Source organism: Papaver somniferum, chromosome 5 (genome assembly GCF_003573695.1).
Source record: "Papaver somniferum cultivar HN1 chromosome 5, ASM357369v1, whole genome shotgun sequence".
Taxonomy (NCBI): domain Eukaryota; kingdom Viridiplantae; phylum Streptophyta; class Magnoliopsida; order Ranunculales; family Papaveraceae; genus Papaver; species Papaver somniferum.
In genome coordinates, this window is record NC_039362.1 from 20,625,917 (window position 1) to 20,638,016 (window position 12,100).

Here is a 12,100-nt window from a genome sequence, read left to right on the forward strand (position 1 = left end):
ACCATATCAACAAACTTCAAAACTAAACAAACATAAACAGACCTCACCAAACAGAGTTCATCCCATAAACTAACACACAAGGTGTTCTTAGGAGCTTTTGGATCGTCTCTGTTGGCACACGCAGCCAAGGTATCCGGAGAACTTAGACGTTCCCCTTAGTCGGCGCCAGAATGTAGCGGCATAAAACCACACACTACATCCAATGGTATAGAAGATGAATTAAAACTAAGTAAAGATGTTCAATAAACATAGACACAAAGATATACGTGGTTCGGTATGATTACCTACGTCCACGGGGTGGAAGGATGAATGTTATTATTTCTTTTCTTTGATTGAAAGGTGTTCTCTCCTTCTCAAATGGTGTAACTCTAAAACTCTCAAATGTAGTGTCTTGTTTCTCTCTCTTTCAACCTGCCCCTCTCTCTCTCGACCAGCCCTTGTATTTATAGGCCAAGGTCGACATACAACAAAATTACAATGTTGGTCACATTACATCAGTTTAGATGTTCCCTATCGGGCCTGTGTTGGCGCTCGCCCATCTTTCTAGTATGGCAGATAGAGTCTTGGTCTTTGATAGTTCTTCACCCGAGGACGAGTCCTGATCGTCTGGTTGACACGATGTCGCCCTTCTTTCTTATCGTCCCATTGTTTGACCAGCTCCCTTTGTATGACCGAGTGCTTTCTGATCGTTCGTCCGACTTGTCAGAGGATAAGGGTCACGTCCCATCCGGCAACTATAGGGCCTTCACGTCCGACCTACGTGACACCTCGCTCTTTGTGCTATTTGGTTTTATCTTGTGCTTCGCCGCTCTTTTCTCTTCGGTGTATCATTGCTTAAGATCTCGCCACCTAACCCTGTGGATTATGTACACCTACAACACCATAAGACAGTATGAGTAACGAATCAGTTTTTTGCTGCCCCTAAAATTTTGCTGCCCAAAGTTGAGGACCTGCCCTTCCCTAAGGCAACGGTAAGACCTACAAAATAGGGGAGAGGCACGATAAGACCTTAACTAGGAGGAAAAATAAGATATCCGAATTGATAAGACGAGATGAAGGAACTATCACTCAACAAAAGTGTGTACGCATCTGCGATCTCTTCGACAGGATGGGGTCATTGAACATCATTGACCTCGCCCAAAAGAACGATGAAATGCAGAAATAGCGCAGAAATAATGCTCTGAAAAGAAGAGGTAACAAAAGCAGCCAGGAGAATACTCATGAAAAAGGAAACTCAAAAATACCTCCTCCATCAAAAGAAAAGAAAAGAGGCAAGTATGGGAATCAATAGCAACACCACAAGCAAGCAGCAACACCAACACCCTTGAATCACACGATTACCCCCATCTTCAAACCCTCAACATTCATAAATGGAGTTAGATCAACAGCAACACCACCTTCACCATCCTTTAATGAAGTTACATCAACAACAACACCACCTTCAACACCCATTAATGGAGTTACAAACCAAATGGAGTTTCAGGGATAACCAGGTAATTCCCACACTGAATTAACTCTGATATGTGGGACCGGTTGTCTCCGAAGCAAACAGCCGAGTGACTATTTTGAAAGAAAATTGTAACAGCGTAATGGTTTTGTGAACCGGGTTATAAAACTGTGATTGTTTTTAATACTGATACTCTTAATTTTACACATTGTGATAACATCTTGAGGCAAGTAAATTCAGTAAAAGTGAAGCAAACTAAGAGAGGACATAACATAAAGCACCTTCGAAGTTGAGATGGTATACGCAGTTAGACTCACTAGTTACTCCGAAAACTCAGAAACTAAGTACAGTTTGGAGATTCTAGAGGAGGTTCTAACTGTAACAAAGAAATGCATCTGACGAACAGCCACAATTATAACCACGTATTATCATTGTCAATAACCTTCCTTAGCTGTAAACGACGTCTCACTATTATCAATAGCCATCGGAATTCCTCAGTTGTACAACATGTACTACGACGTCGCAACAAATTTTAGGTAACCCCTGAGCCATCCGAAATTCCTCAGTTGTAAAACATGTACTTCGTCGTCGCAATGGATTATTGGTAACCCTTGAGCCATCCGAATTCCTCAGTTGTATAGCATGGACTTCTACGTCGCACTGAATTTTTGTCAACCCTTGATGACCTTGCTGACAGCATCAAGGAAGTCTTTCTCTGTCATGGTTTTCCTACGTGCAAGAATCGCACACATTCCAGCCTCGGTACACACTGCAGATATCAGAACCAGGAGTGCAACACCAGTGTTTTTCCTGCAAGTCAAACAACACATCTCAGAATACAAACTTAGCATGATACTCGACTTCAAGGACCAATAGCCAACTGAAGCATAATCTTAATACAGGACTACCTGATACAAGCAGATACACAAATAAATAGGTAATCCAAATAAAGCTTTGTCGAATAAAAAACATAAAATAATCCAAGTAAAAAGTAAATCGACTTTGGATGAATGCTCAAATCCCAACTCGACAATTGCTCTAAACTCTAAAGAGCTCGAACTTTAGTAGAAAATCTCTGAATCCAGGACTTTGTATCAACCAACAGATGTTAACAAAATATAAAATCAAACATAACCCAGTATTCAAATCCATCTCTTTGAACCTAATTAACTCCAAATTTTAAAACCCCCCAAATTGTTCTGCACTCCTAGGGTTTCATATTCTTGAAATACAAACGAGTAGTCAAAGTTTTAAGAACATCAATAAGATAAATTGATGAATCAGACATCTTAGCTAAACGATTTGAAGAAGATAAGTGATTTGGAAAATGTATCTGACCTTGTCAAGATAAAGAACTTAAAAAAGATAATGGAGATACTCGTCCTCGAGTTGAGAAGATCATCGATTCAAGGTGCTGGTGGTGATTTTGAAAGAGGATGGGTGATTTGAGGAGGTGTTGCTACACTGCAACTGCTGTATGATGAGAAGAAAGAAAAAGAAACTTGAGCTCAATGGAGCCGAAACGAAGAAGACGAAGTATATGAAGTGACGAAGTATACAAAGTTTTCTTGTTCTAATTTTGCTATCATCCTTACCTGATGTTAGACAAGCCAAGCCAAGAACCTAGAATTGCCAAGGATAGTCAAAACCTAAGACACACCCTCAAATTTCTGAGGCCTGAATTTGAGCAAGTGTTCATACAGGAAACCAAAAGCAGAACTATGGATGTACATAAACGCCCCACTCAACCAGATCCAGATTTTCAGGTATTCACCTCCTTTAGCCTGTAACTTGATAAAGCCCTTAAAGAAAATCATATTTCAATACTAATAATGGAGGAAGTTTGAAGCATCTGATGCTTCTCATATTTTCGCAGGCGTCTCAGTCACAATATTTAGCTTTCTTAACTAGTAAGCTGCAAATTAATACAATCTAACTGAAAAAATCTTGAACACTCTAGAAATTGGTGACACACGGAAAGGCACTACGTAGTGGTTTCAATACAGGAAACGCCAATTGGCCAATGGATCTTATAAATAATGAGATTGAAAATCTGCTTTGAATCATTCACTCGCGTAAGTTTAGTTTTGGTTTTCTCTCCAACTATCCTGTTATATCAATGTGACGGCGTCATTTCATTATAGCATGCCTATGTGCCCTTTCATTGGCGAGACTATTATGATGATGATTATATCTGTGAGGGATATGGACCGCAAGGCTGGAACCTCTCTGCTCCTATTCAAGTCTGTGCTACACGCAGAAAAATAAGTGGCCAGTGAACCAAGGCCAAAGCAATTGAACGAGGTTTGGATGAGCAGATGGACCAGGAGCCCATGAGGAAAGTTGAAGTGAAGTCTTCGACAGAGAGACACTGATCAATAAACTTTTAAAACAAAACCATTATATCCTGTGATATGCAGATCTATGATGCAAAACACGGTAACAACCACACATACTATGACTTAAAAACTGAAAGTATAGTGATATCACTCAAACACCATGAAGCTTACCTGCCACCACGCATTCCCTCCCCGGCATTGTCAATGGGTAAAAGTTCCGAGCACTACAAACAATTGAACAAGTCTTCCTCGGTGCCATAGGTATATTGAAAGAACAAATCCATATTGCCCATTTCCGATCACCAATTATGGGAGTTTTGTATCAATCTCTATTCTGCAAGGAATAGAAGAAAAGAACAGAAAAGAAAGAAAAAAACAGCTCAAATAATGATAATCATATATATCTCACTTCAGTATTCATCAATAAATTTATGGAACTTACTTACTGACATAATAGCACGGTGCAGTAAATCCGTGCTGATTCGTGGGTTACCCTCACTGGCTCCAGCGAATCCCCATGCACCGCTACACTCTAGTCTAAATGGAAAAAGCTTGGATCTGTACCTTCCCCCTGTAACCTGTTGAAAGAAGCATCCGTCCTTAATTGGCTAACCAAACTAAAAAAAGCTGCAACATATGAAGGCTCTCAAAGTATATTGCCATTATATAAGGTAAAACATTCAAAACTACGAGGCCCAATAAGAAGGAATTCTGGGACAATCCTCCCTAAAGAAATCTATTTTGAGGCATGCTAGATTTTTTCGAGGCATACTAGATAATGCCAAAACAGTGTCACTAAATAAAAAACAACATCACCCCTCATCCACCATTTTTGATAATGGCATAACTACCCTTATATAATTAGTGTAAATGATTATGATCAGAATTGATTAATTATGAATTTTAAGGATTGATTAAACATTAAATTATTAGTGGTGAATTAGTAGAAAAATCAAATTTATGTGAGAGAGTTGGGATTTTTGAGAGGAAGAAGAAGAAGTGAAGAAAAAAAGCTTGGGTTTTGACTTTTGAGATTTTAGTGATTAGAAGTGACCAAAATGTGTGATTCAAATCAGAGGTAAACTTCTATCGAGGTTTAATTTCCTTTTATAAGTTGAATCTCCCAAAAAATTGAATTTTTAAAACCCAGATCTACTGACCAGATGAACAGTTCGGCTGATAACTTTTGAGCCGAACCTCTGTTTTTTTGAAATTATACCTAGGTTCGGCTGATAACTTGTCAGCCGAACCTAGGTATAATTTCAAAAAAACAGAGGTTCGGCTCAAAAGTTATCAGCCGAACTTCACTCAGAAAATGAATCATCCACTAGGTTCGGCTTGAAAAATTGAGGTTCGGCTGGAAAATTTAGGTTCAGCTGGAAAATTGAGGTTCGGCTGAAAATATTGTAAAGTCGCATTAGCCGAACATAGTGTTTCTCTAAATCATACACTAAGTTCGGTTCAAAATTGATACTGCAAGATCAGCCGAACTGATCTTTTGAAAACCCTAATTTCATCTTTGAAATCATATTCTACCGATCAAACAAAATAAAATCAATCAAAAACAAGATGGGTTTGTTACGCATACATTCTAAAATACATCTAAGAGCAATTGAGATTTGGATTTCGCATTCCAACATCGCTCACTTCGATTCGTGTTTCCTTTGTTTGATTAATTTCTTTATTGAATTGGAGTCCTACATGTTTAAGTTTAAAGTTTATTTTGATTTTTAATTTTAGGTTTTTGAGGATAAGGAAACTATGACAAATTGAAATTATTTAGGGATATATAGGTAATTACACTACCTTTAGACACTCTTAATAAATCCACCCTAGATAATATAATGGATGAATATGCCTCAAAAAAAATGAGTATGTCTCAAAATAGGTTTCTCCCTAAATGGTCATTCCTCGGATAGTCCATAGTGGGCGCAACAAAAGATCTTAGTTACATTTTGCTATGAAACTAAAAATAACAATATTGAATATCCTAATTACATGCACAATGGAAGGATAAATGGTCTATACCTTCGATCGTATTCTTGTACCCAGGACCACCTTGTTGCAGACACTGAACCTGAAATAATCAGAGCAAGAACTTAATATTCATACTCCGTAAAAATTAACAGCTTCAGATAATTAGCTGTTCTGCTGAATTATAGAATTCGATCAATTTCGAATGATCAAATAATGAAATAAAAAATGGGGAAAAATAACATATATTGGTCAAGATTAGTGAGCAACGTAAAAAACTGAGATAATAACATCTCATATGCAAGTACCAATGGATAGTTATTTGCAGAAAAAAGAGGATTCTATATACATAAACGAGAAGACAAACAAGGAAACTCACCTTTACCGCATAGAAAATTGGGGAAGCAGGGCAAGCAAAATGGTAAATCTGATCAACTTCAATACTTAATGGCTCAGTCACATCTGCAAGAAAGCAGATCCAAATATATAAGTTAACAATACTGAATGATTATATAGTGTCATTATATTAGCGTAGAAGAATATATCACATATTCAAGATTACATTCTAGCATCCTCATATCAAAACCTTATAAGAAGAGAAGGAAGTACCATGACGAATAAGCTTGAATCTTGGATAGTCAATCTATTTTTTCAGGTTATCCATTGAACCAGTGAAGTAATTATCAGCTACAACGACCTAAAACACAGAACATCGTATATTACAATGCACCCAACACACTTCAACACACAAAAAATTGTTTCGTTCTCACGCCATTTTTCTCATTCTCCATTCAACGAAAACACATATAAAACACAGAAAACCTTATATAAGTAAACTATGGTCAACCATACCTCATTTTTTCATTCTCCATTCAAGATCAACAAGGTGAGAACCAATGAATCCAGCTCTGCCGGTAACCAAAATTCGCATATTTGACTATACCAAAGTAACCAAACATTAAGAAGTGCAGGTATTAGGATGACAAAACTCCCTTCTTGGAGTCTATAAGGAGAAGATAAATTTGTTAGGAAATAATGAACGCTTGAACGTTTGGCCTAACATAGTAGGGGCTGCACAGCTTCACGTTATTGTCACAAATTTACATCTTGGATTGTGCTGAAAACATCCTTGATGGCTAGTGGTATGACTCCTGGAAAAATGTGATCTCCCTGGAAAATTTGATGAACGTAAGCTTAAATAGTTTCAGAGGCCTTGATTTGTTGGTAATCAACGTATAAGAAACAAATAGACAATACTATAAAGAGTTGCAGAGTAAACGTAAGGAGACAGGAAACAACTCAATTATATTACAGGAATTAGCCATCATTCATGCATACATATATTTTGTAAACACGGAAGCAGAAAACTTAGCAGATTTATAAGTTTAACTAAACTGGCATTGTGTGGGGAGCAAGATATTAAGGATTATGACTTTAAGGCTCCACAAGGTTTGTTTGATATTAAAATGGACTCATAATGAGTAAAGCGCCAGGTGGAAAATGAACAATGTCATCTTGGAAAATAAGGTACTTACATGCATAGCATGTGTCTTCCCAGTACTTGTAACACCATAGGCAAAAACAGTTCTTGCATTGCACATGCATAAATGAATCTCAAAATCTTCTATTATAGCCACTACTTGTGCTGTTTCCTATTTAGAGGCGTATATAGAAAGAGCACAAACCTGCAGTAACAACAGTGTGGATCTCATCAATAAATAAGATTATCTGCCCAATTGGAAGCAGTGACTTCCTTCAGGACAGCTTTGAGCCTCTCCTCAAACCCTCCAAAGATTTTCGCTGCAGCAATCAATGAGCCCATATATTAGCTGAAAAACAAGATATAGAAAGGTCAAATGTTAAATGAAGTTGAATGGAAAATAGACTCAATGGCTGGTGGTTTTTTTTTTTTGTTTGTTTCATACTGCAGAGATTGATATGCTCCAACAATTTCACAACTTAAAACTGCACTAATCCGACTGTACTGTATCACACTAATCCGACTATACTGTATCACACTAATCCGACTACACTGTACTATTCTAAAAAATGTGACTGAGAACATGCCTGAACTTATCTGAAGACCAGTTACAAATAACGACCTTCCTGTTTAATAAGGGTTCGGGAACAAGGCCTCGCACGTATCTTTGAGCTAATGTGCAAAAAGCAAAGAGCTTCACTGTGAATAGATACCAATGCCTATTGGACAAATCATTTCTAAGGAAAAAAATAAAGATCTAACTTCCATTTTAACTTCATCACTGCCTTTGTATAGCAAACGTTTAGCCAACAAATCTAACTTAACCCGACTATACTTTATGGCTTAAATATAACTACGACAGTTGTAAATGTACTCTTTTGGCAACAAAAATTGATCAGATTCGACATAAGTGATTGCTCTAAAACGAAATAAAACCCAGCAATCAAAACTATTTGCTAGATGTTATGAGGATTCCACAACAATAAGTGATTGCTCTAAACTAAAAACCCAGTAATAAAAACCTCTTTATCCTAAAACTATAATTTCAGGTACATGACAATCACTTCTTTGAGGCATTTTATCAAACAGGAACTGATCAATACTTTTTCCTTTCTTTTTTTTTGACACATGAAAGCAAATTTGATTAGAAGGAATCACAAAACGTGATAAAAGAGATACAAAACCTGTATTGATGAAATTGAACCATTAGTTGCATGACAGTTGGAACATGGATGCAGAAACCGACTCAGAAATCATTCATCTTCAGCGTATTTAGGAGCTGACCCTCCAGCCAGCGTGTCAGCTGACGAGGTACCCAAATATCCAGTGTCATGAGTCTTTGGGATATTACCATAAATATTTTTTGTTTCCTACCCTTTTTGTCCTGAAAGTCCATATCGGATAATTAGGAATAGTTCTAGGCCGGATTCGGTTTTTTCATGGTAAAGTTTGTCCAAATAAAACAGTTTCTACATTACATGTCTTATATGCTGCCTATGTGTACATATATAGATAGACACATGCATATTGTATGAACAATATTAATTATACAAGTCCGCAAGTTCATGCATTTTTTGCATGAAATCAACCAGAACGGCTTCTAATTAATAAGACCAAAATAATAACAATTGAACTGCTTTTATCTACAGGTTTTGATCATCAGCATCAATAGGCACTATGCTCCAACTTGTCATCGTTTTGGTGTTTTCTTATCACTCCTGTTATGGCAGCAGTTCAGAGGACCCGCTTTACAGCACTACTTATTATGATATTGATGATGAGACCTCATCTGTTTATAATCATGCATATCCTACATACCTCTTGACCGTTGGCGAGCTAAATCGGGACGACTTCTTTCCTGCTGATGAACTTGCTGACAGTAATAGATTTTCCAGCTACGATGACGAACTTACTCCAGATGATGAATTCAGCTCTAATGCAATTGGCAGTCCTTCGTCTTCTGTTAGAGTGATTAATATAGACGATTTCGGAGCTAACCATAATGGCGACGGAACAGATGCTAACGAGGTACAACGACACAAGAAATAGGATCAATTAATTTACCCTTGAATTTTATCTTATCTCAATTCTGGTTGAATATGCATGTATAGGCATTTGAAAAATCTTGGAAGGAAGCATGTTCATCCTCGACGGGAGCAGTTCTAATTTTGGTTCCTTCTAACAAGAGATATCTTCTTAAACCAATCAAATTCTATGGTCCTTGCGAGTCTCCGATTACAATGATGGTAATGCCTGTGATATTACTTTTTGAATTAAAGTTCTAATACGATGGTACCAGTACTTTTGCGATAAAGTGTCAAGAAGAAGCAAAGTTAACTACATGTCATTAATCTACGGATATGTAATTCTTTACAGGTCTATGGAACCATTGAAGCTTCTGCTGACCGAGACGATTACAGAAGAGACAATAGACACTGGATACTTTTCCGGAATGTTCGAAACTTGAAAATTGAAGGAGGGGGGACTTTTAATGGCAAAGGAGATATTTGGTGGAAAAATTCATGCAAAATTGACAAATCTCGCGTAAGTACTTATTCATGAATAGCAGTGTAATGAAGTTTGAATATGAGTAATAATATGTTAATGATTACTTTTGTTTGTTTTATGTGGGTTTGCAGCCCTGCGTCACTGCACCAACGGTACGTCACTATATGTGTGTAGATGGTAATTACCCCAATTCATCGACATATATATATATATATCAACTTTGCGGTATAAATTGATGGCTATGAACCAGTTCAACATCTGTAGAAGCAAAAACCCTGTATTCGGCACTCCACACATGTACAATATGTTATTGTTAAAATATTAGTTTAATTATTATTTATTGATTCAATTTATTTTTATAATTTCTTAGGCCTTAACCTTCTACCAATGCCAAAATTTGAGGGTAAAGAACATAAGAATCAGAGATTCGCAACAAATACATACATCTTTCGAGAAATGTTTGGATGTTGAAGCTATCAATCTTTTGATTTCTGCTCCAGGATTAAGTCCGAACACTGATGGGATTCATGTTGGTAACACCCGAAGAATGCAAATACGAAACTGCATTATAAGAACAGGTAACATAGTAAGTGAAGCTAATTACGTATTGGTTTAAACAGTACAAGTGTAGGTAGGTGGCACAGAGCACTTGCTTATGTTTGCAGCCTTGTCTGCGGCACGTTTAAGTTCTATCTACTGATATCGATCTCTACATCAGTGGAGAGCACAAACATATGTTCATTTCTTTGACACAATTAACATTGTGGCTTTAATTTGTTATTCGTTGCATTTATTTTTATGATTCTGATCCTTGTTGGTACTTCCATTTTTGTTGTTTTTTGGTGAAGGTGATGACTGCATATCGATAGTAAGTGGATCTGAAAATGTTCATGCCACGGGCATAACATGTGGACCAGGACATGGAATCAGGTTTTTTTTTTACATATATACCCAAATTCTAACCTAATATTTGCATTACAATTCGCACCAAAAACTGTCCTAATTAATTAGTTTCTTGACATTTTGCATAATCTAATACTTACATTTTTCTTTTTTTGGTTTATTACGTTAGTATTGGAAGCTTAGGAGCGGGTAAATCAGAGGCTCATGTTTCAAATATATTGGTCGATACAGCAAGACTCACAGGAACGACTAACGGAGTCAGGATCAAGACATGGCAGGTACGCATATCTAAAAGATTCTATCTAATGTTTAATCTTTTGCAACTATGTATAACGGTGGAGCTAGAAACTTGACCGAGCAGAGCGATGGGGATATTTTATCTAGACTGTATCAATAGTTTTGCACTTGTTGTTTCATTCTTTCATATTTAATTTGTTTAGCAGGGAGGAAAAGGCAAAGCAAACAACATCATCTTTCAAAACATTCTAATGCAGAATGTGACCAACCCTATAATCATAAATCAGAACTATTGTGATCAGGCTGATCCCTGCAATGAGCAGGTATTTCTTATAATCACATGTATATTGGTAACAATATATCAGCTAACATCCTCCTCCAAATGTAAAATCTTATCTTCTCTTTACAGGAATCAGCTGTACATGTATCAAGTGTGGTGTACAAGAATATTCAAGGAACAAGTGATACAGCTGTAGCAGTGAAGTTTGATTGTAGTAAAAGTTTTCCTTGTAGTGCTGTTGTGCTACAGGATATTAACCTTGTACGTGCAGGAGGAACTCAAGCAAAAGCATTATGCAACAACGTCTATTTTGATCAATTGGGGAAGGTTTTTCCCAAATGCCCCTGAATGAGAAGAAATACATGTGGAAACTGTTGTAATAATACAGTAATGATTTGTTGTAACGTTTTAGTTTTTGTTGGAAATATAAATTGGCTTTAATAGGAATTAAGTCAAGGTCTCCGACTTTAGTCTTGTCAAAAGTCATTGACTAAGTTTGTAACATACAATATTTAATATGTCTGAATATTATCTGTCTGTGTTCGTTATTTTGATGATAATAATAACTTCTTTCTTCTCTCATCTCTGTTTACAAAACTTGGTTTCTTGATTATCATGAGAGCTCAATAATTCTCATGATATCAGATTAGTAACGATCCTTCTTCAAAGTTTAATAATCCTTTTCAACAATTTTTCAAGCTTCTTTCAGTAATACAAATTCAATAATTTTTCCACAATCAATTTTTAAGGTTCATCTGAATTCCTTTTATGGTAACTACCAGATCTGGTACTAGGAAAACTTGCCCTAAGCCCAAGTCCAACAAACCGCCACATCAATCCAAGGCCTGGACCATATGAGTCAACTAATGGTCACTAACAATCAGCTTTTGGTTAGAGGAAGTCAATTAACAGTCAACGTCCGTGGTCTAGGT

At 36.8% G+C, this 12,100-nt stretch overlaps 1 protein-coding gene and 1 long non-coding RNA gene across 7 annotated transcripts; one reads left to right on the forward strand and one right to left on the reverse strand.

Moving 5' to 3' along the window:
• Positions 1-1,696: 1,696 nt before the first annotated feature.
• Positions 1,697-8,562, reverse strand: LOC113277314. 3 transcript variants are annotated; one of them, XR_003324852.1, is made up of 9 exons: positions 8,425-8,562; positions 7,446-7,560; positions 6,613-6,930; positions 6,370-6,457; positions 6,140-6,222; positions 5,815-5,863; positions 4,233-4,364; positions 3,958-4,120; positions 1,697-2,257 (listed from the first exon to the last, which is right to left on the reverse strand). It is a non-coding gene; the product is annotated as an uncharacterized LOC113277314 (long non-coding RNA). The 3 variants fall into 3 exon arrangements; XR_003324850.1 differs by having other exon boundaries at positions 4,229-4,364; XR_003324851.1 differs by having other exon boundaries at positions 4,229-4,364; positions 7,446-7,589; positions 8,425-8,551.
• Positions 8,563-8,860: 298 nt separating this feature from the next.
• LOC113277315 (polygalacturonase-like) lies at positions 8,861-11,626 on the forward strand. Of its 4 annotated transcripts, XM_026526443.1 has the most exons (10): positions 8,861-9,268; positions 9,352-9,486; positions 9,617-9,784; positions 9,880-9,925; positions 10,119-10,151; positions 10,249-10,326; positions 10,597-10,678; positions 10,821-10,929; positions 11,092-11,211; positions 11,298-11,626. In XM_026526443.1, exons 1-10 carry the CDS (start codon positions 8,918-8,920, stop codon positions 11,514-11,516), a joined length of 1,341 nt encoding a protein of 446 aa, XP_026382228.1. In that variant the 5' UTR covers positions 8,861-8,917; the 3' UTR covers positions 11,517-11,626. The 4 variants fall into 4 exon arrangements, with proteins under 4 accessions (XP_026382228.1, XP_026382229.1, XP_026382226.1 ...); XM_026526444.1 differs by lacking the exon at positions 10,119-10,151; XM_026526441.1 differs by having other exon boundaries at positions 9,880-9,900; positions 10,119-10,326.
• Positions 11,627-12,100: the final 474 nt, after the last annotated feature.

What these genes read in the sequence shown, in the direction of transcription:
- LOC113277315 (XM_026526441.1), top strand. Translation starts at nt 8,918, where the DNA reads ATGCTCCAACTTGTCATCGTTTTGGTGTTTTCTTATCACTCCTGTTAT. An exon ending in TCAGGATCAAGACATGGCAG is followed by an intron (nt 10,930 to 11,091) that starts GTACGCATATCT and finishes TAATTTGTTTAG; the next exon opens with CAGGGAGGAAAAGGCAAAGC. An exon ending in CTGATCCCTGCAATGAGCAG is followed by an intron (nt 11,212 to 11,297) that starts GTATTTCTTATA and finishes TTCTCTTTACAG; the next exon opens with GAATCAGCTGTACATGTATC.